The 27671-nt window shown below is 36.3% G+C and overlaps 1 protein-coding gene and 1 pseudogene across 1 annotated transcript; both read right to left on the bottom strand.

The window, feature by feature from the left end:
• Positions 1-8538: 8538 nt before the first annotated feature.
• Positions 8539-9496, bottom strand: LOC122733158 (annotated as a pseudogene).
• Positions 9497-24240: 14744 nt separating this feature from the next.
• Positions 24241-25176, bottom strand: LOC122733191 (olfactory receptor 13D1-like). The gene has a single exon (XM_043973559.1). It carries the CDS (start codon positions 25078-25080, stop codon positions 24241-24243), a length of 840 nt encoding a protein of 279 aa, XP_043829494.1. The 5' UTR covers positions 25081-25176.
• Positions 25177-27671: the final 2495 nt, after the last annotated feature.

Here is a 27671-nt window from a genome sequence, read left to right as displayed (position 1 = left end):
TCATGGTGTTCAGGTAGTCTAATAATTCCTAGATCATCTCCCCCCAATCTATTTTCTAGGTCAGTTGTTTTTCCAAAGAGATATTTTACATTTCTTCTATTTCTTCAGTCTTTTTTTCAGCAACAAACATTTATTTTATTTTCCAGTTACATGTAAATGTACTTTTCAACATTCATTTTCATAAGATTTAGAGTTCCAAATTTTTCTCCCTCTCTCCTTCCCTTTTCTTCCCCCTCCCCAAGATTGCAACCAGTTTATATATGTGCAATCCACAAGTGTTCTCTTTATCAGTTCTTTCTATAGGGGTGCATAGTAAGTTTCCTCATTAGTTCCTTGGGATTGTCTTGGATCATTGCACTGCTGAGAGTAGTTAAGTCATTCACAATTGCTCATTGAACAATACTGCTGTCACTATTCACAATGTCTTCCCAGCTCTGCTCACTTCACTATACATCAATGTTCATTAATCTTTCCAGATTTTTCAGGGATCATCCTTTTTGTCATTTCCTGTAGCACAAGACCATTCCACTACAATTATAAAGAACAGTTTTTCCCATCATTCCTCCATTGATGGAAATTCCCTTGATTCTAAATTCTTAGCCTCCACCAAGAGTTGCTATAAATATGTTTTGTACAATTTTTCTACAATTTTCCCTCTCTTTTTCATGATTACTATTGTTAACTATTTCCCTTCCATCCTATTCCCTTCCCCATGATATTTATTCTATTATCCATCTTCTTTCATCCTATCACTCTTTAAAAGGGATTTGCTTCTGTCTGTCCCCTCCAGAATTCGTCCCTTCCTTTTTTTTTGTCCCTCTCCCTTTATCCCCTTCCCCTCCTATGTTTCAATCTTTTGATTTTGTTTTACTGTATCTTGATGTCTCATGGAATCATCAGCTTTCACTTCCTCAATTTTAATTTTTATTATTTTCTTCAATGAGCTTTGGTACCTTCTTTTCCATTTGGCCAGTTCTACTTTTTAAGGAGTTCTTTTGGACTTTAGTAAAATTTTATAATTCTTTTTATTTAGCCAATTTTGCCTTTTATTCTGGTTTTTAAGGTTTTTCCCCAAGTATATTTTTTCTCTTTTATCAAGATGTTGACAACTTTTTCATGATTTTCTTGTGTCACTCATTTCTTTTCCAAGTTTTTATTCTACCTTTCTTTATTTTTTTGATTTTTCAATTCCTTTTGGAGCTCTTTCAGGAATAATTTTTTGGCCCGAGACCAATTCACACTTTTCTTTGAGTCTCTTGATGTAGTGTTTTGGTTTTGTTGTCTTCTTCTAAGTTTATGTTTTGATCTTCCCTGTCATCATAGTAACTTTCCATGGTAAGGTTCTTTTTTGTTGTTTGGTACTTTTTCCAGCCCTTTAATATATTTTTTTAAACTTTATGTTAAAATTGTGCTCTGCTCCAAGAGTTGAGGGGGCATCAAACTTCGGGTTTTTGCACTGTTGCTTTCAGAGCTAGTTCTGGGAATCTGTCAGTTTTTAGTTCTTCCAAGGTGGGAAATATCTAAGGAGAGGTGTAGTCACTGCTCTCTTGGCTTATTCTCTTGTCTGTGAATGACCACAAGTATTCTTTTCTGCCTTGGCACTGTGACTAGAGTTCATGTTCCCCTCTGTCCATATGCTATAGTGTGCTAGAACTGCTTCTCATTCTGGAATGGTGATCATGAATGGTATATGGACAATGCACACAGTGCTATCAATGGATACCTGTAATCTTCTGACTGGTTGTCTTTCTCTGTTGACATCTGTGGGCTGAGAGTTCCAGAAGCTGTCACAATCAAATATAGCCCTTAATGTATGCTACTGGTTTGATGGGGGCATGGCCTATGCTGGACTGCATTTCACTCTCATTTCAGTGAGGTGGATCTTCTAAGTTTTCTTCAGCTAGAAAAATTTTCACCCTTTTGTTTACATTCCCAATACAGAATTCCTTTTGAGGTAGTATTTTCAAGTTTTTTGGAGGTGAGTTTGAGAAAGAAAGTATAGGCAAGTCCCTGACTTTAATCAGCTATCTTGGCTCTGACCTAGTATTAATTTATATTAAAACACTTTCAAGCATAAAAATAAATGGGACTACAACATCCTTCTCCCATTTATCCTTCTCCTGTGACAACTGTGTGCCTGATATCTACCTGCTAGCCATGGACCCCAACTATAACTTAGAGAATGAATGGTCTTGCACCTGTGCAGGCTCCTACAAATGCAAATCGTGGCAGTGCACCTCCTGCAAGAAAATCTTCTGCTCCTATTTCCCATCAGGATGTGCCAAGTGTGCCCAGGACTGTGTGCACAAAGCCTTCTCCCCAGACTGAGTTGCAGCTGCTGCCAATGATATTTCCACTTCCCTTTGCTTGTAAATAGAAGAATTTGTGCAGACCTAAATTTTCATACACCACGTATGTGTTTTCTACTGTTTTTCTATGAAATATATGAATTAAAATAAACTTGAAAAATACCTTTAAAAATAAATGAGACCTTTCTTAACTTGGTAAACTTTCTATTTAAAACAGTTAATATCATTTTAATGGGAAAATCCTAAAGGTCTTACCAATAAGAGAAGGAGTAAATCAAGGATATTCATTGTTACAACCAAATAATATACTTTTAGAAATGCTACATATTATAGGAAGAGAAGATAATAAGGAAAATGGGGAAATATATGTAGGAAAAGAGAAAGTCACTGCTTTTTTTCAAATAATATGGTCTAATTAAAGAACTCTATAGGCTTAACTAACATGAATTGAAGCAATAATTTCAATAAAGTAGTAGAATGTAAAATAAATCTACAATATCTTCAATATGTTACAGATCCCAAGAGAAAGAGACAGAAAAAAGAAATCCTGCTCAAAATTACTACTAAATGAATAAAATACCTAGGAGGCCACATATGAATAAAGTACAAAATACTCTTCATAATATTTGAACTATTGGGGGTGGGTCTACCAAGACCCACCAAAAAGCCATACAAATGTAAGTACAAAATCCTCTTTGCAGAGATAGACAGGCTTCAATTGAGAAATACCAATTGCTTATGAGGATGTCAAGCTGATATAAGAAAAAGGTTTAAACTTTCTAAATTAATTTATTCAGTTCTCTACCAAACAAAATGTTAAACAATTCTTTTTTGGAGCTAGAAAAAAAAGAATAATGGCATTCATTTGGAGGAGCTAAAGATCAAGAAGCTCCTAAGTAATAAACAAAAGATTAGTGACAGTCTAGAAAAAGAACTAGAATAGATTTAATTTGAAGAGTTCTTGCCTTACTAAAACTCATTCCTTTTTTTTGACAGGGTTGCTAAATTACTAAACTCTAAATGTAGGTTACTTAAGTTTTTGGCAAAGCATTTGTCCAAAACTCTCTTTTTACTCTTGTGGAAAAGCTGGAGAAATCTGGATCAGATGATAATATTTTTAGATGTGTTCACAATTTACTGAATAAGTAGAGTTAGAAATGTCATTAATGGTTCAATGTGTTTTGGCAAAGGGCCTCTCAGGAAACTGTTATTATTCCTGCGTTGTTTGCCATTTTTAACAATGACTTAGATAAAGGCATGGATAGCATGGTTTTAGGAAAATTGCGGATGAGACAAAGTTGGGAGGGATAGGTAACACACTGGATGAGAGAAGCAGAATCTAAAAATAACTGGCCCAAATTGGTCCAAATTGACTGAGTAAACATGAGGTACAAAGAAAAAATAATACCCTAAGGTAAAACGGATTTTACAAATGGAAGATGAATACATGGTCAGACAGCTATTTGGAAAAGATCTGAGAGATTTAGTGGATTTCAAGTTCACTATAATTGAACAATTGTTTAAAAGGCACAAGCATTAATGCAATTTTCCCCATATAAATATTTTATTATTTTCCAGTTACATTTAGAGATGATTTTCAACATTTGTTTTTATAAGATTTCTAGTTTCAAATTTTTCTCCATCCCTCCCCTTCCTCTCCCCTTCCCAAAACAGCAAGTAATCTGATATAGGTTATATATGTACAATCACATTAAACATATTTCTGCATTAGTTGTATTATGAAAGAAGAATCAGAACAAAAGGGACAAACCTCAAAAAAGAAAAACAATAACAAAAACAACAGAACTGGCATGCTTTGATCTGCATCCAGATTTAATAGTTCTTTTTTTTCTGGATTTGGAGAACATTTTCCATCATGAGTCCTTTGGAACTATCTTGGACCATTGTATTGCCAAGAAGAATCAAGTGTATCACACTTGATCAAGTCACAATGTTGTTGATACTGTGTACAATGTTCTCCTGGTTCTGCTCATCTCACTCATCATCAGTTCATGCATTTCCTTCCAGGTTTCTCTGAAATCTACCTGCTCATCATTTCTTACAGCACAATAGTATTCCATTGCATTCATATACCATAACTTGTTCAGCCATTCCCCAGTTGATGGGCAACTCCTCAATTTCCAATTTCTTGCCATCACAAAAAAAGGAGCTACAAATATTTTGTACTTGTGACTCCTTTTCCCTTTTCATGATCTCTTTAGGAAAAAGACCTAATAGTGGTATGTAACTGGGTCAAGGGAGTATCAAAGCTTTATAGTCCTTTGGGCCTAGTTTCCAAATTGCTCTCCAGAATGGTTGGATCAGTTCACAGCTCCACAACAAGGCATTAGTGTTCCAATGTTTCCACAGCTTCTCCAACATTTATTATTTTCCTTTTTGTCATATTAGCCAATCTGATAGGTGTCAGGGCGGTGCCTCAGCATTGTTTTTAAATTTGCATTTCTCTAATCAATAGAGAATTTTTGCATGTTTTCATACAGCTATAGATAGCTTTGATTTCTTCATCAGAAAACTGCCTGTTTGTAGCCTTGACCATTTCTCAATTGGGGGAATGACCTGGATTCTTATAAATGTTGATTTAGTTCTCAATATATTTTAGAAATGAGGTCTGTATCAGACATACTGGCTATAAATATTGGTTGCCCTAGGTTTTCTATCTCCCTTCTAATTTTGAAATGCATTGCCTTCTGTTTGTATAAAACCTTTTAAGGTTACTGTAATCAAAAGCATCCATGTTGCATTTCATAATAGTCTCTATCTCGTTTGGTCATAAACTGTTCTCGTTTCCAAAGATCTGGGAGGTAAACTATTCCTTCCTCCCCTAATTTACATATGGTATCAACCTTTGATGTCTAAATCATGTACCCATTTTGGCCTTATTTTAGTATAAGATATAAGATTTGGTCTGTGCCTAGTTTATATCATCTCTCTTCCAGTTTCCCACCAGTTTTTGTCAATTCTGAGTTCCTTTTCCAGAAGCTGGAGTCTTTGGAGATAGACATTGATTAAGGGAACTATAAAAAATGCAAAGGAAGGAGGGCTAGCTGTACCAAATCTGAAGCTTTATTATAAGAGCGGCAGTCATCAAAACTATCTGGTACTGGCTAAGAATTAGAGGAATGATCAGTGGAATAGGTTAGGCACAGGAGACACACAGTAAATGACAATAATACAATTTTAAAGCTTCATTGAGAAGGCATGGCTTCTGGAAATAAAGGGGCTGTTAATCTCAGTGTTTCTGTCCAGATCAAATCACTTCTGGAGTATTTTTCTTTAGCTCAACACTCCAAATTGTAGGAAGGAGGTTGATAACCTTACAAACATCAGAGAATGGTAACCATGAGAACAAAGATACTCTCTTTTATGCCATATGAGGGATCACTTGAAGGAACTTTTTATCCTGGTGAAAATTAGAGTTGGGTGGAAACATGATAACTTCAAGTACTTAAAAGTTCCTCATGTGATAGAGATATTAGACTTGTTTTCTTTGCTTCAGAAATCAGAACTCTGAACACTGGGTTGACATTGCAATTAAAGGTGGACGTAGACCCTGATTTCAAGAAAAAGTTCCTAACATTAGTAGTGTGTATAAGCATAATGGGCTATCTGGTGAAGGCAGTGAGTTGCCTCACACTGAAAGACTACATGACCTCTTGCTAGATGTCATTTGTTGGGGAGAAACTTTTAATGTATAAGTTGCACCCAATTACCTCTGAGATTGCAATCAACTTTGAAGTTCTAGAATTCTGATAAAATGTTTAGCAAGGATATAATAAGATCATAAAATATTCCATCACATATGTAACTTTGAGTTCAGTGATTTTCTGAGTATCATCATCTGATAAGGCATCAATCAAATGGAGACATGTACTTACCAGAAGTGATTAATAGGGCTATAGAAAACAATTTATGTTGTATACAAATGGAAAAGCCATTCCTCATTTATATTGAAGTCCTCTATATGTTCGTGCATGTCTATGGAATTGTGCTGAGTATATTGCACCTTTCAATACTTCTCAATGAAATCCATATCCATTCAAGAAAAAAGTCTAGCTAATAATGGTCATTGGAAAAATATGGTGGCCAAAACCCACATTTTCCCTAATTTATAATATATAGTGGGACCAGCCACCTTTTTGTAGTTCTTCAGTACATAAGCTAAAAAGCTTGGGCAGACATGATCAATAGACAATGAACTGGACCCAGAACTGAATAGTGGGAGATTGTATAGACTTTTCAGACATCATTCTGAGAAGTTTTCCATAGGCTTCATGAGAGTTCTAAAGTGGATCATGATATAAAAAAACCCACGGAAATTTAATATTTCCATCTATGGTGGGTGGAATCTCATAAAAAAATCAGATTTTAGATTGCTATTTTGTTCATATGGAAAAATATGGACCTCTTGTTGATGAGAAAAATTTCTAATACAGGAAGCTTTTAGCTCAATATATGGAAAACTTCCTAATAAATAGAAAGTACACAAAATAGGGAATGAGTTCTTCAGAAGTAATGATTTCCCTGATTAATTATAGGGTTACTGGGGCTGTTGTAGAATTGAGTGAAAATATAGGTGGGTTTTAGTCCAGCTAACCTCTGAAGTCCATTTGAATTTTAAGGTTTTTCATTAAATGATCCTCACTTAATCATTAAATCTTCATGACAGTGTTCAAGTGAACTTGATGTATAATTAATTTTTCTTCTGATCTATGTTTGGGTGAGGTGAGGTTTCCCTGATTACTTATATCTTCTCTTACCAGGACTGAAACATTAGTATAGAAATATGTTATAAAAAGGGAGATTTAAGAAAAAGGAGATAGTAACCCCAAAGATTAGGTTTGATAAGCATCATTTCCTTTATTGACAGGTATTCGAGAAATGTGTTTATTGTGCTACAATTGAGTTGCATTGCATGTAGAATTATAGAGATTATCTCATTTAAATTTGTCTTGATTCAGGTAACATCAGGAATATTGCATTAAGTACTGGTCATTACATTTTAGGAAGGAGGTAGCTATATCGATGGAGTATACAAAAGAGAGTAGGGGGATGAGTACTATTGAGGGCAAGCCATGTGAGAATAAGCTGAATGCAGTGGGATGTTTAGCCTGTATTTAAGTTTTTTAGTGAGGCAGTTGGGGTTAAGTGACTTGCCAGGGTCACACAGCTAGTAAGTGTTAAGTGTCTGAGCTGGATTTGAACTCAGTACTCCTGACTCCAGGGCCAGTGCTCTATCCCTGCACCACCTAGCTGGCCCCCTGTTTAGCCTTTATTAAAGAAGAGTATGGAGGGATCGGTCTTCAAGCATTTCCAGGGGGTGTCAGTATGAAGAGGGTTGGTAATGAGTAAGCTTCTTGACAGTATATTTTCATGCTACATTTTTGTATGTTTAGTGCAGTGCCTAGTTCACAGTAGTATTGATAAATGTTAATTTAGTGGCAGATTGCTTAGACCAAGAGGATAGATTAGGAGCAAGCAATGGAAGTTGGAAAAAGAAGACAAATTCACCATATTATTATTTTGTTAAATACTTATAGGATTAGAACTAACCAAGTGTGAGGTGGGTTTATTAGTAGGTGGTCAGTTATTCTCACTGTAGGTTGGTAAGGCTGAAAAACCAGTTGATTGGTTCAGTGGTAGACTGAATTCTTGGTACAGTATGAGATTTTTGCTTTATTTCGTTGTCTAATCTTGCTATATTATAAACTCTTGGAGAATTGAAGTCATATTTTTTATTAATTTCTTTTCTTAAGACCTAGTACATTGACCATACCTAACTGAATATACCTAACTGGAAATGCACAATTGATGTTTTTACATAGAATCTTAAGATTTTAACAAATGATTCTAATGTCTATGAAGTCAGAGTTTAAGCATTTGGAAGCAATGAGTGGAAATTACAAAGGTAAGTTCTTAATGAACAACAAATTATAGGCAATATGTGTGTAGGGATATGTGCAACAATTTAATGAAATACATTACAACGCCCAGAACATCAAGCAGACATGATGGAAACGGGGGAATTAGCGAGCCCTAGCAGTAGAACTATGCTTCAGAAATATTTATTCTGTATTAAAATGGATGACGATCACATGGGAGGTTTTTCCAGTCAGACTCAGCCTACTGATACCAAGGATATTGATGTTGGGTTTGAACACAAAGGGCAAAGTTCTCCCACACAAAAGAAGCCACCTGTCAGCCGCATATTTCACATTCTCTTTAGGTACAGATTTCTGAGTAGGACTTTCTTCACACCTTCTTTTACCGTCCTTGTTCCGTAGGCTGTAGATGATGGGGTTCAGCATTGGGGGTGAACACCCAGGTAAGATAGGCCAAAGATTTCATCAAAAAGCGTAGTGTCCTTAGACTTAGGCTTCATGTACATGAAAAAGAGCTAGACCCATGAGAACAGAATCCACAACAGTTAGGTGGGCTGAACAAGTGGAGAAAGGCTTTTTTCGTCCCCTCAGTAGAATTGAATTCTCAGTAGAGTGGAGTAGGATGAAGACATAAGAGAAGGAAATAAGCAGCAGAGGAGTGATTAAGAGAATAATGCTTGCAATTATCATAACAAATACATTGAGGGAGATATTTACACAGATAACCTTCAAAACAGCAAGAATTTCACAGACAAGGTGGTCAATAATGTTCTCACAGAAAGGTAGTATCAGGACAAGCACAGATTGTATCACGGAGTTCAGAAATCCTAGTATCCAGGTCCAAGCAGCCATCTGCACACAGAGTCCTTTGTTCATAATGATGGTATACCTTAGGGGATTGCAGATGGCTACATACCGGTCAAAAGCCATTACTGCCAGCAGCAGACACTCTGTGGACCCAAGTCCAAGGGAAATAACCATTTGCAGGGCACATCCAATGAAAGTGATGGATTTTCTTTCAGATGTAAAATTAACTAGCATTTGAGGGATTGAGGAGGATGTGTAGCAGATGTCCAGAAAGGAGAGGTTCCCAAGAAAAAAGTACATAGGGGTGTGGAGGCGGGGATCCAGGATGCTGATAATAATGAGGGTACTGTTTCCCAGTAGAATGACCAAGTACATCAACAGGCAGAGCACATAGAGAAACATCTGGAGGCCTGGATAATTAGAAAGACCCACTAGAAAAAACTCTGTCACAACTGTATAATTCCCCTTTTCCATGTTATCATATGTTAGGTCACCTAAAGGATTCAGGGAAAGACACAATTGATGTAAATTGCAATGATCAGTAACAGTGATTTAGATTTGTATTTGTATTTTAAAACTTTTCTCTTTTATCCAGTATAATATTTGATTTTATACTACCTTCATTGATAAGTTAAAGCTATTCACATATAAACAAAACTATAAAAAAAAGAAAATAAGAAAAATGAGTATGGCAATGTCCATGAGTTGAAATTAAGGTAGAGTGAGGCAGCAAGTTCCAAGCAATCAATGTATTGGAAAGACCAATTAATGAGGCCTCTTGGCTCCTGAATAAGCCAAAATATCCTGAGGCAATGTGGAGCTAGCCTTTTTATAGTTTTTCTGGAAGCAGAGAACAAGAATAGGGTGCATCCACCAATGGAAAATAAATCATTGGTTACAAAGTCAAAGAATCATAGGCACCAAAACAATATGAATAGTTGCATGGAAGTGGAGAACTATAAGTATAATATCATCAAAACTGAGGGAGTAAAGAAGTTGGTGATCCACAGTATCAACTATTACAACCAAGTCAAGGACACGACAGAATAAAGGCAATTTGATTTGGCAATAAGTTCATCATGTTACCTCAAAGGAGGAGTTCTTACCTTTTTTCTTTTTGTTTCACGGACCCTTTTGGCAATTTGGTGAAACCTATGGAGCTCCCCAGTAGCTAAATGGCCCAGAGGATAGATTGCTGGGCCTGGAGTTAGGAAGACTCATTTTTGTGAGTTCAAGTCTGACCTCAGACACTTAGGAGCTGTGTGACCCTGGGCAAGTCACTTAGCCCTGTTTGCCTCAGTTCCTCATTTGCAAAATGTGCTGGAGAAAGAAATCACAAATAACTCCAGTTATTTGGCAAGAAAACCTCAAATGGAGTCACGGATCATCAGACATGACTGAAAACTACTGAACAACAACAAATGGACCTCTTTTTGTAATAATGCTTTTAAATGGATAAAATAAGACATGTAGGATTACAAAGGAAACCAATTGTACTGAAATTCAGTTGACAAAATATACAAAAATATTTAAAAAATTAGAGACCTGAAATTTACCATTAGGATACACATATATGTATATTAGTAACTTGTAAAATATATAAAACACATACATACATACATCCACATACATAAGGATTTGTGGACTCCTGGATAGGAGCCTCTGCTTTAGAGAAAGCAGTTTCAGTAAAGCTGTGTGGAAGGAAGCCAGATTCATAGGGTTTTAGAAGTGAGTAGGCTCTTAAGAAGTGTAGAGAAGGTTTTCAGACTCTATTTTTCAGCAGTTTGATAATGCAGAGAGATAAAACAATAGGTTGAAGGGGGAGAATGGAATGGTTTTTTTTTTTTCCCTTTCTTTGTAAAATATTAAGACATGTAGGTTTTTGAGGACAGAGGGGAGTCCACACAGAAGGAGATGCTCTAATTCAGAGAAAGGATGATGATTTGAAGGAGTGAATGTTAGATCTAGAAAAGATCAAAAACATAGAAACATAACATGTCACAGATGAAAGGCACTTTAGAACATAGATTCTAGAATGGTGGAGTTGAAATATTATTAGCATATAGAATGCCATAGCTGAAACCTTAGAAGACAGAATTTAAAAGGAACCTTCCAACACAGAATTTAAAGCTTCAGGAAAAGGGACCTTAGTCATATTCTTGTTCAAACACTGATTTCATTGATGAGAAACTGAGGCTCAGAGAAAATCTAAAGTTTAGTCAGTGCCAATGATTTTTTTTTTTTGCAGGGCAATGAGGGTTAAGTGACTTGCCCAGTGTCACACAGCTAATAAGTGACAAGTTTCTGGGGCTGGATTTGAACTCAGGTTCTCCTGAATCTCAAGTGCTCTATCTATCCACTGTGCCACCTAGCTGCCCCCAAGCCAATGTTATAATTTAATAGTGATTTGATGTTATAATCATTCACGAGTGAGAGAGACAAGAAATTTCATATTGGCAGGTTCTTTTTGATTCAGAAAAAAAATATTTTTTCATGCCTCCCTCTCAGTTTGCTTTGTATTTTCTTTGTGTGGAGTTTAGATGACTTCTATATTAGGTTTTTTTCATATGGTCCAACAAGCCTTAGTTCCCACTCCTATCAATATTTCCATCCCTATTCCATTTCCATTCCCATTTCATACTACCAAGGAAAAGGACCCTTCCTAGGATAGTACATACTCATGGTCCTCATTTACCTTTTAGCTTAGAAGAGTCTTCATCATCTCCATTCATGTCAAATCATTTAGTTGCTGTTTTTCCAGCTTTGTGAGCAAATATACAAAAACTACTTTAAACATTTCAAAGTATACCTTAGAGTCTTTAGACATTGATACATATCCTGTATGTCTAACATTTCCTAGACTTTAATGTGATTAAATACCGAATTAGCGGCAATTGATTCTATGAAAGCTATTTTTTATACTGACTTTTCTCCTGTGATTTTTCATATAGCATACTGGCAGACAAAGGGTTAGATTTCTATAATTCAGGAACACAGCAAAATATTGTCAGAGTTAAGAGAGTTCTCTTACTTTTAATCTTAAGTGATTATATTAATTTGCATGGAGAGAAATCCTACATTTCTAGTTCTTCCTTCTATTTGTGCTCTAGCCTGTGGCCCCTGGACAGTTTCAAAGGCTCAACTACTGGATCTGAATGCCAATTTGTCCCTGCTCCTGACTCCTCAACAATGTTCTTAGGGACTCTTTGTAATCCCTGAAGTAATTTAAAGTTGTAGAGAGGAACTGTATGGGACTTAACAACTTTTAGAAGGTTTAGGAAGAATATTCTAATGACCTTACTACACTAAACTTATTAGGCTTCTAAGTTTAACCTTTCCACCTATGCGCTTGATGTCATCCTTTTAAAAAAATCTTCCCTCCCTCTAATCCTTGCTCCATTAGATTTATTTCCTACTCTTCCTTTCAACTGGTTCTTTTGCCTCTGCAAAAATGTTCACATCTCCTCTGTCCTATAGGGAATTTGCCCTTAATCATACCACCTTCTCCAGCTACTGTTACTATTTTTCCCTTTTTACTGTCTCAAGTTCTACAGCACCATTTAGGTCTGTTAGTTAAATCCATTTATCTGTTCCTTACAAATAACATTCCATTCACCATCTCCTTGTGTTTGATGCCAATCCCCCATGCCTAGAATGTACACTCTCCTCAAACTTGCCCCCTAGGATTCTTTTCCATCTTCAAAAGCAGCTTAAATATGATATCTATGACTCTTCCTTATTTCCTCTCTGACTTCTAGGGTGCTTTACTAACTAGAGTGTATCTATATAAGATTCGTGCATTCATGGGGATCATCTTAATGTATTGATGTGGCTAGTGAATGGCATTGATACATAGAATATAGGTCCTGACTCAACCCTGAAAGCAGGAAGAGAGACAAGGGCCATGCTTGCCTGAATGGGATGGGCAGGCAGGCTCAAGGAACACCACCAAGGGTGGGAACTCTTTTCTCCAGGCTCCAAGAGGATTATTGAGCTAAACTGTATCACTTCTTCTGGCCAAGTATAGCCTATGTTTGTGGGTTTTATATAATGATTCATGCTACCTTTCATAAGGACATAGCAGGATTCCAGCTTCTATGCAAATTAAGCTTGAAAATTATGAGAAGAATATCCAACTTTCTACTGAAGAATTATGTCTTCAGTGACTCTTCTCCTCCTTATAGCATTTCTAACAGATGCAAATCATCCTTTACCTCTTTTTATTGGTATGCTAATCTTCCTCTCCTAAATGTTGCTAGATTTTTTCCAATGTTCTTTCAGCTCCTAATTTCTAAATGAAGTCCTTACGATTACAGTGCAGACTCAATAATGATTGAGGTCACTCCTTTTAGGATCAATATTAATCATGTGAAATTAAACTCATTGGCATATTGTCTGATTATATATTTTCCTTTTACCTAATGCTTTGTCTGGGTATCTGAAATATGACATTTTATGGTTCTATGATTAATTAATGATTGTTCAGATATCATAAGAAATCAGGCTTAAAATTATTCTTTCTCTGAGAGTGGAGGAATATGCATAGAATATAGAGAAGAGAAATAATAAATATTTGTAGATTTCAGCTCAACAAAAGGAAAGTTTCTCACAATTAGAAGTGTTCAAAAATGGAACTAGCTGCTTTATTGGATAATGCTTTTCCTATGACTGGAGCTCTTTAATCAGAGGTTTGATGCATATTTGTTGGGACTTTTGTAGAGAAGATTAATAATTTGAATAGAAATTGTAGTAGATGACTTCTGAGCTCTCTTCCAGTTATCTGGTTTCTATCATTAAATTATCCTTTTAAAATTATTTGAATTATTCTGGTATATGAATTAAAAGAGACACAAATTGACACATTTTTAATACTGATCTGTGATTTATAGTGTGAACTACTTTTTTGTTTTTTGTTTTTATTTTTCCCTTATCAAGGCCCATGTCAAATGATAACACCTACATATAACCTCCCCTGGAAACAATTTCTTCCTTATGATCTATAAGAATTTTGTGCTCCTCTTAAGTATTTTCCATTGTCTTATTTGCCTTCTAATTATCTGTGTATCTATCTTCTTAATTATCTTTTGTCTTCATCGTTTAGGAAAGGATAATAAAAAAGTTTAATCTGATGCTAAAAGCCTAGAGAATTAAGGAAATAATGGGAGAGTCTCTGGCTTGCTGTAATGAATTCAAATCACATAGTCTAGATGAAATATATTCACATGGAACTGAAAAATACTGTTGTAACCACTGAGCCAGTGCCATGGATTTTTGAAGATTGTGTGGAATCCAAGAGGGCTCATAGGACTGGAAAAGGACAAATGTTCCAAATCTCAAAAAAGAGATTAAAATGGAACCTGAAAACTATAGGTCAGAGAGTTTGTTTGTTTATTTATTTATTTTGCAGGGCAATGAGGGTTAAGTGACTTGCCCGGGGTCACACAGCTAGTAAGTGTCCTCTTGAATCCAGGCCTGGTGTTTTATCCACTGTGCCACCTAGCTGCCCCTAATAGCCAATATCTTAGGGAGATTCAGAGCTCTGTCCCTCTTCCAAAGTCCTGACTTTAAATTCAAAATTTCTTGAGGGACATTACTGGTAATGAGATTGCATTTAACTCCCCTCAATTGTTGCAGAACCTACCAAATCTTAAGAATTTAATTTAGGGTGGGGAAACCCGTTGTATTCTATTCAAGCTGTATGGAGACAGATCCTTTTGTCTAAATAGCTGAGGCTGCTGTGGTCTGAGTACACATAATTTCTCTGTCCAAGGGTCACTCTCAGCACCTGATTAAACACCTAAGGATATATAAACCATGAGCTCTGCTGTCATGATTGTCTTTGGTCTAAGAGAAATGGACAAATGACCATCCTTTTATTAATAACCTGTTGGTCTTATTAATAAATTATTAAAATACTCAGAAACAATGTCTCTTTAACATTTTTAAATGGCTCAGTAGGCACATAAATCCAGCTACCACTTTTTGAAGAATAAAGCTAGGCCTAAATTGAGAAATACCATTTGCTCATGCATAGATCAAGCAAGTATTGTAAAAATGATAATACTGTATAAATTAATTTATTTTTTCAGTCACCTATCAATCAAACTACCAAAGAATTCTTTTATGGAACTAGAAAAAAAAGAATAATGAAATTAATTTGGAGGAACAAAAAGTTAAGAATCTCATGAGTAATAAACAAGTAATTAGTGAAAATCTAGAAAATGAACATTAAAATGAAATAGAATGGATTCAATTCAAACAGGTGCTGCCTGACTAAAACTCTTTCCTTTTTTTGACAGGGTCACTAAGTTACTAAACTATATAGTTTACCAAGGTTGTGGCAAAGCATTTAGCAAAAACCCTCTTGTTACTCTTAAGCTGGGGAAACTTGGGTCAGATGATAATGATGTTAGATATATTCCCAATTGGTTGAATGGATAGAGTCCAAAATGTCATTAATGTTTCAATATGAGTTTGACAAAGGGCCTCTCAGGGAATTGTTATTGCTCCTGAGTTTCTTGACATTTTCATCAATGCCTTAGATAAAGGCATAGATAACATGTAGATCAAACAGGTGTATTGACAAATGATAGAGAGCATTGTGTGATGTAAAATGGACAATTCTGATTACATTAAACTTAAAAGATTTTTAAACAAATTTAACCAATGTAGCCAAGATTAGACAGGAGTCAGAAAATTGGGAAAATTTTTATAGTTTCTCAGATAAAGGCCTCAAATTTCAAATATATAGTGAACTTTGTCAAATTTATAAGAATATGATTCATTCCCCAATTGATAAATGGTCAAAGGATATGAACAAGTAGTTTTTAAATGAAGGAATCAAGTGTATACACTTATACACAGTATATATGTAAGCATATACACTCTCTGAGTTACCTATATCCTTGAGCAGGAAAAAGGCCATGGCTTTTATAGAGGGCAGATGGCATATAGGGTGATCATCTGAATGTGGAAAGTTCCTTTTGGAGGTGGGAGAAGCTGGAATGAAGGCTTGAATGTGAGGACTTCTGGAGTTATCTCTGTCCCCTTGGTGCCACTCAGGCAGTAGCCATGCCTACCTAATGGTATTATTTCCCTGAGGGGTGGGGGAGACTGGCTTCTTCCTGTGTGTCTGTGTCTGTCATTTGGTTTAGCTTCTCAAGGAGAAGGTTCCCTGAGTTCCCCCAGAAAATTTCTGAGGTACCCCAGGCCCATAACAGAGATGATAAAAGAGAGACTCTTAGGGGGTAGATAGAATAAGGAATAGGAAGGTAAGGGGAGAAGATAAGGTAACAGACATTAAAAAAATAAAGAGGCTGGGAACCTAGGTTCTGAGCCAAGATGGTTGAGTGAGGAACCAACCCAATGCAGGTCTCCCAGATGTCCTCTCTAAACCAACATAAAACTGCCTCTGACCTTGCCAAGGAACAAGGAAACAACCTACCAGTCTGGCAGGAAAGGTCTGTCTTACTTGGGTAGGAGGGAAGTGAGGTCCAGGAGCAGCAGCAACAGAAACAGCTTCTGGGCTCACAGCAGAGGCCTACAACAGACCTCTGAGCCTGCTGAACAGTAGTGAAGACCCGCCCAAGCAGGTCAACAACAGATTCCCACCCCTGTGACCTCCCAGCCAAGAGACTATTTCCAGAGCTAAACAAGGCCCAGGGATTTATCAGATCACAACAAAATTACAATTCAAGGGCCTATTAACACAGTAGCAGGTTACCATTAAAACCCAACAGCAAGTTGCCACTATAGGACCTGAAGATCAAAGGGATCACTCCTCCAGGGCCCAGCTGACACAAAATGAGTAAAAAAACAATGAAAAACAACAATGAAAAAAGTTTGACTATTGACAGCTACTTCAACAAAAGGAAATCTCAAGGCACAAATATGGAGGAGGACAATAACAAAACAACTACGGGTGAACCTTCAAAGAGAAGTACAAATTGGTTTCAGGCCCAAAATAAATTCCTGAAAGAGTTTAAAAAGGACTTTGAAAATTGAATTAGAGAGGTTGAGGAAAGATTAGAAGTGATGCAGCAGAACCATGAAAAAGAAATACAAAACATTAATATAAAAATACAAAAAATTACTGATGAAAATAATTCCCTAAGTAACAGATTTGGCCAAATGGAAAAGGAATTATGAAAAGTAAATGAAGAAAACAAACTAGCAACTCTATAAGACATGAAGATGCAATAAAACAAAATAAGAAAAGCAAAAAAAAAATTGATGAAAATGTAAAATTTCTCATTGGAAAACAACTGACCTAGAGAATAGGTCCAGGTAATCTAATATAAGAATTATTTGACTACCTGAAAGATATGACAAAACAAACCAAAAAGCCTGGACAATATCTTTCAAGAAATTATAAAGGAAAGTTGCACTGAAATATTAAATTTAGAGGACAAAATAGATATTGAAAGAATCCACCAATCATTGCATGAAAGAGATCCCGAAATGAAAACTTCCAGGAATATCATGGCCAAATTTCAAAACTTAGAGATCAAAGAAAAGGTATTGCAAGCAATCAAAAAGAAACAACTCATATACTATGGAGCTACAGTCAGAATTACACAGGATTTGGCAGCTTCCACATTAAAGAATCACAGGGCTTAGAATATAAAATACCAGAAGGTGAAGGAGTTAGGTTTACAACCAAGAATTACATACCCAGCAAAATTGAATATAATCTTTCAGGAGAAAAATGGATATTTAACAAAATAGAGGAATTTAAAGCATTTTTAATTAAAAGGCCAGAGTTGAATAGGAAATTTGACTTCCAAATACAAGGTTCAAGTGAAACATAAAAAGGTAAAATAGAAACAAGAAAGAAAAACTGTAAGAAATTTAATAAGGTTACACTATTTCTAGTTCTGTATGATCAAATAATATTTTAATAACTATTGTAAAGGTAATTTTTAATTTTTAAATGCAATTATGAGTATATGTAAAGAGCTTATGGTCATAAGGTAATATTTAAAGTATGATATGAAAGTATGATTGTAAGTCCAAAGCACTGTAATATAAGAATGATTAGAAAGAGTATATGTAGACAGAGGGTGTGATCATAAGTTGACATTGATGATATAACAGCATAGGAAATAAAATAAAGGGCTAATAAGAAATTGCACAGAAGAAGTAGGGAGAAGTTGAGTGGGTTTAACACACATACACAAAGAGTCACAAAAATAAATAAATAGATAAACAATCAAACAAACGAATAGATTATCATAATGGAAGGGAAGATAGGGGACATGGGCAAAGATTATACCTTACTCTCATCAAAGTTGTCACAAAGGGGAAACAACAAATACACTCAGTTTGATATGGAAATCTATCTTACCCTATAAGGAATTTCAGATAGGGAAGGTGATAATGGAGGGGGACGGGGGACTGATACGGGGGAGGGGATGCTGGGGAAGGTGGTGATTATAGGTAAGGTAGGTTGTGGGAAAGAAGAGGGTGGAGGGTCAGAATTGGAAGGATGAGAAGATGAAAAATAGCATGGAGAGATATAGACAGTCATCATAACTATAAATGTGAACACATTTGTGGCAGAGTGATATATGTGGGGTGAATGTAGAGAGTTGGAGTGGGTTCTATTATGCTTTGGCTGGAGCAAGGAAAGCAGGGGTAGCAATTATGATTTCAGACAGAACAGAAGCAAAAATAAGATCTAGTTGGGGGAGATGGGGAGTGAAACTATTTTGCTGAGGGGTACCATGGACAATGAAGTCATATCAATACTTAATGTGTTTATGCCAAGTGGTATAGCATCTGGGTTTTTGAAGGAAAAATTGAATGAGTTGAGAAATCTCTAGGACCAGATGGATTCACAAGTGAATTTCTACCAAACTTTTAAAGAACAATTAATCCCAATACTATATAAATTATTTGAAGAAAAAAGAGCTTCAAGAACTTGGGAAGACATGTATGAAATATTATATTGGGAAATGAGCAGAAGCAAGAGAATACTCTATACAGAGACAGCATTATTGTTTGATGAAGAACTATGAATGACTTGACTATTATCAGCAATACAATGATACAAGTCTATCCCAAACAAATATTGATGAAACATACTATCCACCTCCAGGGAAAGAACTGATATTGATAGAACAGATTGGGATATGCTATTTTTCACATTCTTTCATTAAATGACAAATATGGTGATGTTTTCCACGATCATATATGTATAACCTATAACGAATTAGTTACTACCTTGGGAAGGGGGCAGGGGAGGGTGCAAGAAAGGGATAGAGATTGGAATATAAAAATATTGAAGAAAATGATTAATCTGAAAAGGTGGGGGAGGGGTGTGCTGGAAAGGGTACAGGAAGCATATTATATATTTATATATATGTATATATATACACACACACATATATGTTGTGCATTTTATCAGTTATTTAGGTATCATTTATATAGTAATTATATTTAAACAAATTTTTCATAAATTAGTTGTATAAATTGATGTGTATGTGTTTTTTATAAACCAGTTATTTAAGGACTTAAAATATTAAGTTATATGTATTAGAATATATCTAGGGGCAGCTGGGTGGCACAGTGGATAGAACACCGGCCCTGGGGTCAGGAGGACCTGAGTTCAAATCCAGCCTCAGATACTTAACACTTACTGTCTGTATGACCCTGGGCAAGTCACTTCACCCCAATTGCATCACCAAAAAAAATATTATATCTAGGTATATCTAAATGTAATAATGTAGAAAATTTACTTTATATATGTCATATATGTGGCTCTGTGTGTATTATATCTATGTTTGATATATGTATAAAATATAATTTTATATCACAAATAAAATAAAACATTTAAAAAAGAATAATAAGCAATAAGCTGAAGACAATAGTGAGTAAAAAAAATATGGAGGGAGATTCGCAAATAGTAATTATAATTTTGAATGTGAATGGCTGAGCTCACCCATGAAAAGGAAACAGTTAGTAGGATGGATTAAAAATTAGAATCCAACAATGTTATTTAAAAGAAACACATTTAACAATGAGAGATATACACAGAATTAAAATGAAGGATTAGAGTAGAATTTATGATGTTTCATCTTATGCAAAAACAAGGCAAGGGAAGCAATTATGATCTCAGACAAAGTAATGGCTAAAATATATTTAATTAAAAGAGAGAAACAGCATGATTACATTTTGATAAAAGGTACCATAGAAATTGAAGTAATATCAGCACTAAACCAATATCCACCAAATACTACAGCATCTACATTTTTGAAAGAAATGTTAAAAGAATTACAGGTGGAGATAGTAGTACCATAATAATGTATATGGCAGGGTGAGATGACTAAAGATGACTAAGGAAAAAGGAAAAGAACCTATATGTTCTAAAATATTTATAGCAGCTCTCTTTGTGATGGGAAAGAAATAGAAATTGTGGGGATGTCTGTCAAATTGGGACTGGCTGACCAAGTTGTGGTATATGATTGTGATGGTATACTACTGTGATATAAGAAATGATGAGTTTGATAATCTTAGAAAAACCTGGATAGAATTGCATGAAATAATGAAAAACAAAATGATCAGAACCAAGAGAGTGTTGCATATAGTAACGACAGTATTCTTTCAAGAACAACTTTGAATGAATAAATAATTTTGACTATTATAAATACCCAAATTAACTACAAAGAACCTATGAAGGAAGACACTATCTGCATCCAGAGAAAGAACTGATAAAGAGAAGTATATGTAGAATGATTTTACATATGCACACACACATTTGTGTCTAATGGTACCCATTTCTAGGGTGTGGGGGAAAGAAGAAAAAAAAAGAAAAAATTTACACGATAACTTTATTATATATTTAAAAGGAATATAGCAAGTCATATATAATTGATCTTCAGTTTCATGTGCAATCATCTTTTAAAAAATATACTGTGGTATAAAAATGTTTGTTTTATTGCATAAATTAAAATATAACAAAAGAAAAAGACAAAATAAAAAAATTAACATCAACTGTCCTAAAGTTGCTTACATTTGATTGGAGGAAGGAATGACACATTAAACTGTATCAGTTTAAAATTTCAAGCATTTATATAGCACTTTAAGGTTTGCAAAACATTTTATGTGTGATCTCATTTGATCTTCATCACAAAGCTGTGAGATAGGTGCTATTGTTAATCCTCACTTCACAGATGAGGAAAATGACACAGAGAGATTCAGTGACTTGCCCAGAGACACATTGCTAATGTGGGATTTGAATGTGGAATTTGAACTCATGTCTTCTTGACTCCAATTCCAATACTGTGCCATCTAGTTGCACCAAAATATATAATATGAACAAAATAATTTCTGAGGGGATTATACTAGTAATTGTGGTGTGGAGGGATCAGGATAGATTTCCTTCCCTCTGAAGAAGAAATTGAGCTGAGGCTGGGGTGAGGAAGGTGTGAATTTCAGGCATGGGGATCAGACTGTGCAAAGTCATAGAGATAGAGAAGGCATATTGTATATGGGGAACAGCAAGTAGGCCTATTTGCACTGACTGTAGTCTGCACAGAGAGTAATATGCAATGAGCCTGGAAGTACTGGCTAAAGCTAGAGAATAAGGCCATTAAAAGTCAAATGGAGGGGTTTGCTTTTTATCCTCAAAGCCAGAAGGAGCCAGTTCAGCTTTCTGAACAGTGCACTTACATGATCAGAGACATGCTTTAGAAATATCAACTAGGCAGTAGTATGGAGGATGGATTGCAGAGGGTCTATAACAAAAATTTGAGAAGATACAAGAGTGTAAATGATAAAATGGGGGGGAGGGAGACAGAGAGAGATACAGACAAAGAAAGATAGAGAGAGTGATATATATATATATTTGGTTCCAAAGGTTTCTCATGCTGGGGTGGGAGTGGGGATAAGCTCCTACTCTCTATAAAATGCCTCAATAGCGTGCATCTCAAATAGCCTCTGAAAACTGAAACCCAACTCCTGGCCTTCTCGCAGTTGAACTCTTTCCACTAACAGGAGAAGGGGTAAAGGCGAGTCACTGGTGCTTTAAAACCAGTCGCTTTGGGCAGGTGGGGCTCGTCAGCCTTGGCAGGCAACCCACCTAGGGGAAGGAAACCCTGATTTTAAACCTTCACTGCCTTGCGGATATACCCATATATGGGAAAGACTTCAGGAGTTAACCCTGAGGAAAAAATCAGGAGTTGGAGTCCCTTAGGCAGTTGGATGTAGGACATCACATCCCTCTGGCAACTCCTGCAGCGGCACTGGTGCCAAACAGTACTGGCTCTGCCTCTCCTTTGGATTTTCACCAATGTCGCATGGGCAACAGCTTGTTCTCCATATTGATCTGCCCAGGCCAGCGCCCTGGAGAGGACACTCCAGCTACTCCTCATGGGGTGGATACAACACCAGATGCGGCAATTATCTGTTAAAAGTCACTCAGGAGCTGTGACTGCCATATCGGACTGCACAACCACACTGTGGCCTGTGGCTCTTCAAGGCGCTGATCCATGGTTGTCCGTGACTGGTGGAGGCCTACTACTCTCTCTCTCTGTCTCTCTCTCTCTCTGTCTCTCTCTCTCTCTCTCTCTGTCTCTCTCTCTCTCTCTCTCTCTCTCTCTCTATATATATATATATATATATATATATATAGATATAGATATAGATATAGATATATATATAGATATAGATATAGATATAGATATAGATATAGATATAGATATAGATATATAAAATCCAGTCTCAGACACTTGACACCTACTGGCTGTGTGACTCTGGGCAAGTCACTTAACCCTCATTGCCCCACAACCCCCCCCCCCCAAATCAAAACAAAACAAAAAAAACACAAAAAAGGTATCATCACAGCATGGGGTTAAAATAACGTATCTGTTACTCTCTTTCTTGGAATAGGCTAGACAGTTATCACCCCTGCCACCATAGCTAAATCATGTGCCCAATGCACAAGAACTTCCTCCTGGGAAGTTGTAAAAATAAATTAATAATACTCTCAAATAATCCTAAGCCCTTAGCCAGAAATTCACTCTGGCAAATATCGAAGTTTTAACTTCGTCTCTTTTCCTGAGATGTTCACAAAATGATGTACCTTCTTGCATTGCTACAATAGCACACGGTTTGGCAGTTTGTTGATCAACATCACTATTTTCCAGCTTAAGAAAATAAGTAAACTTTGAAAGAGAAAAGGCTAACCAAGCTTTAAAGACTTCCATTTCTTCTTTCCACAAGTCCAGTGGTGGAAGAGGCCATCTTGTAAAGTCCAAGTGTAAATCAGCATCTCTACCATACTCAAGATTCTGACCAAGCCCAGGGCAAAACTCCAGGAATGAAAGTTTGGGGCAGAGGTTGGAATTGAGAAGTAATACACTGGGAAATTTTCTTCGAAAACCAGTAGTCATTCATTTTTATCTTGCAAATCCTTGGTAGCCTTTGTGGTATCTATAAGTGGCAGAAATGAATATGGTGCCTATGGGCTCTAGTGATACCAATATGACTGAACTGGAACATAGGATCATATTCCATTATTGGAAGAGAACTTAGAGGTCATATATTCTAATGACTTCTTTTTTGTTTGTTTGGTTTTTTTTTTTGCAGGGCAATGAGGGTTATGTGACTTGTCCAGGGTCACACAGCTAGTTAAGTGTCAAGTGTCTGAGGCTGGATTTGAACTCAGGTCCTCCTGAATACAAGGCCAGTGCTTTAACCACTGAACCACCTAGCTGCCCCAATTTCTTTTCATAAATGAGAAAATTGAGGCTTGGAGAGATTAAGTGATTTTTCTTGGGTTTTAGTGGTAGGATCAGAATTCGAGTTCAGGCCCTGAGAGTTCAAGTTCAGTACTCTTTCTACTGCATCATGATGTCTTCTAATTTTTGTGAAGAAAAAATGTGGCAGAAAATATTGGATATCGTGCAACCATATTATAGAGAGATTTCCCCAGTTAGAAACTCCCCTTATTTCTGCTTGATTCTTTCATGTTCCCTAAAGTTGGTTGTCCTACCTTCTCACCTCTGGAAACATACCTAGGAAGAAAGGCTATATTTCTTTGATGTCAGCCCATTTCCATGACTATGCTTTGCTAGAGTGGGTTGTGATGAGGGGTACCAATAGATAGATGGGCAAGGCTGGAGATCATGGAACCCATAGCCAAACATTGATTTAAAAATGTTGATTCTGAAGGTTGATGACTTATTTCATTTTGTCTCAATTGGCTGATACACTCCAGCTTCTCATGTCTGTGAGAAGATGCTTCTGCTTAGCTTTTTCATGGCATCTTTTACATCCTTGTTTCTCAGACTATAAATGATGGGATTCAGCATGGGAATGACCACAGCATAGAAGAGAGCAATAAGCTCATCTGTTGCATGGGAGTCTTTGGACTTGGGCTTCATATACATGAAGAGGATGGTCCCATAAAACATAGTCACCACAGTCAGATGGGCTGAGCAGGTAGAAAAGGCTTTTTTCCTTCCCTCTGCAGAATTGATCCTCAGAATTGTGAAGAGGATAAAGGCATAAGAGATGATTATTAGCAGCACTGGAATAACTAGTAAGATGACATTTGAGATCACCATGATGATGACATTGAGGGAGATATCTGTGCATGCTAGTTTCAGCACAGCCAGGATCTCACATGTGAGATAGTCAATGACATTGTTCCCACAAAAGGGCAAACTTAGGGCAAGGACTGTTTGTACCAGTGAATTTAGCACACCTGCCATCCAGGAACTGGCTGCCATCCATCCACAAAGCTCCTGATTCATGATGACAGGGTATCTCAAGGGCCTACAAATGGCCACATAGCGGTCATATGACATCACTGTGAGGAGCACACATTCTGTAGATCCCAATGCAAGAGAAAAGAACATTTGTGTTCCACAGCCCACAAAGGAAATGGATTTTTCCTCTGAAAGGAAGTTCACAAGTATCAGTGGTACAGAGGAAGATGTATAGCAGATATCCAGGAAGGAGAGGTTACTGAGGAAGAAGTACATGGGGGTATGGAGGTGAGAGTCCAGGATGATGATTGTAATGAGGAAACTGTTGCCCAGCAATATTATAATGTACATGATAAGGGATGTAAGAAAGAAAACAAAGTGAAAAATGGGGTAAGCAGCCAGACCACGAAGAAAAAAAATGGTCACAAATGTCTCATTTTGGTTTTTCCATTTATCCTTCCTTTAGATGCAATATTTTAAATTAGGACACAAGTAAAAAGTTGATCTAACTAAATGAGTTACAATGTAATTTAGTTTTTTCCAAATTAAATTTCTGAAATAGGAACATATTTTTCAAATATTATGCCCCCCCTTGACGAACTTTGCCCTTAGATTTCTCTCTCCCATAAACCATGCTCAGAAACACACTTCCAGAGAGCCTTGTTTTATTAGCAATTCTCCTTCCTAAAGAAATTTTGAGACCCAATTGACTACTTTTTCCCAGCAACCACTTCTTGGTGTGTTTTCTAGAGTGGCAGACTGAGTTCTACTTATTCAACAGTTGAATAGGTCATAGGCTTATAGTTTCAGAACTAGAAGGAACCTCAGAGATAATAAAGTCCAAATCCTTCTGTAGATGAGGAAACTGAGACCCAGGGTGGTCATATGACTTTCCTAAATTTACGCAGGTAGTCAGCATCATAAATGGGATTTGAATTTTGTTTGTCTCACTCCAAAGCCAGTCCTCTGTCCATTGATTAGTATATTTGAAGGAAACAGAGAAAGAAATGAAAAGGAAGAAAGGCATTTAATGAGTAAGTATTTCTAAGTGCAAGGACTTCCCTGAAACTTTCTAGTTTACTACAAATATGCTAATAAAAATGAATCCTACATGTTGGGACAACAATTCAATTACATCCTAAAAGGTAATGGGTCATCTAGAGAAAGTGCTGGATAGATCTGGGTTTAAATCTTACCTTTGACACTCACTAGTTCTGGAACCCTATGTATAATATCTAACATCTATTTTGTCAGGCAATAACCTAGGACTTATCTAAATATTGAATCTAGAGACACAGGACCTGAGCTTGAATACTAGCTTTATTGTCTATTACTTGAGGACCTTTAAGATAAATTCCCACTTTGGAGCTATTACTTTGTGAACCTATGCATTATTTCCCCCCTGTTTTATTTGTTTGTTTTGCAGGGCAATGAAGGTTAAATGACTTGCCCAGGGTTACAAAAGGGAAAAAAAGGAGAGAGAGAGAGGAGAGAGAGGGAGGGAGGGAGGGAAAGAGAGGAAAAGAGAGAGGAACAGAGATAGACTTGTTTGTTTTCTTCTAACAATTTCAGCAGAAGAGAGGAAAAATGCAAAGAATTAGAAAACTTCGTAGTTATTTCCTTTCCATTACTTCTAACCCAGACCCATTTTGTTAAAATGCGCTCAAATGGAGTTCTGCCTCTTTTTAAAGAAAATATTAATCTGGAGAAAACCTCACCTGCAGACCGTTTTTGTCTTCCATGGTTGAAAATTTACAGCAGTGAACCTTTATGCATTCTTTTCAGGTTAATGTGTAAAAAGCAGATGAAAAGCTGATCATGTGAGAATGTAGATTTATTGTCTGGGAACTTTCTAGTGGCGATCTTCTTAATCATCCGGTCTCTTAGATCCTTGGTAATGCATATTTCCTCCCTTGTGGAATCTGCTTGGTTCTTCCAATAGCATCTGTTATTCTTAAAGCCAAGCTCTTACTATTATGTTATCCATTAACTGCCTTTTGCCTAGATGCTCTCAGATCCTTTCTAGAGAGCCTTGCTCTGATGGGGTTCTAGTAGCATTACAGATTAGTCTTAATAGATTAGTATTTTCTTTTCATATGAACCTACCATGAATACCTTTGTTATTCTACCCATTTTCATCTTGCCCTCAATGTCCTTCTTCATAAATGGGGAGGTTGGACTAGATCAGGGGTTCTTAAGCATTTTTTTTGGTGAGGCAATTGGGGTTAAGTGACTTGCCCAGGGTCACACAGCTAGTAAGTGTCAAGTATCTGAGACTGGATTTGAACTCAGGTCTTCTTGAATCCAGGGCCAGGGCTCTATGTACTGCACCACCTAGCTGCCCATCTTCAGCATTTTTATATGTGAATGCATTTTCCTCGTCCACCAAACAACTGTAAACATACAAGTCTTTTCTTACAATGAAATAATCACAAATTTGTACCCTGTAGTTAGGGTAAAGATTATTTTCTTTTTTGTATCATTCAAAGTGATCAAGGAAAAGTGATAAGGTAGTAGAAAATTCCTTGGGCAATTTGGAATCAAATGACCAGAATTTGAATCCCGACTTACCCTTGTGATCTTCTGTGAGTCTCAGTTTTCTCATTTGCAAAATAATCTATGTAAAATCCATGTTCTTTTCAAGATCTACATACTATGAACTAATATTTCTGATAACTAAAAGATCAATGATCTCTTCTAAACTATTTTGAAAACCACAGAAAAGGCATCATTATCACAGCATGGGAATAACATGAGATATTTGTAAGGCACTTAGCACAGTGCCTGGTACATTGTAGTTACTATAAATATGTTCATTGTTGTTACTATTATTATTAATAACTTATTGACTCTTTGTTCCAAGTGAAGTAGCATGTATCTTATTGTCTGTAGCTGCTAAAGCAAGACAGTCTGTCCAGGGATCATTTATTCAGGCCTGGTAG

This window comes from Dromiciops gliroides, chromosome 1 (assembly GCF_019393635.1).
Source record: "Dromiciops gliroides isolate mDroGli1 chromosome 1, mDroGli1.pri, whole genome shotgun sequence".
NCBI lineage: Eukaryota > Metazoa > Chordata > Mammalia > Microbiotheria > Microbiotheriidae > Dromiciops > Dromiciops gliroides.
The sequence above is the reverse complement of the archived record's forward strand: the minus strand, read 5'-3'. Positions and strand labels throughout refer to the sequence as shown.

Excerpts from the sequence above, each read along its gene's own strand:
- LOC122733191 (XM_043973559.1), bottom strand. The coding sequence starts at position 25,080 with ATGTACATTATAATATTGCTGGGCAACAGTTTCCTCATTACAATCATC.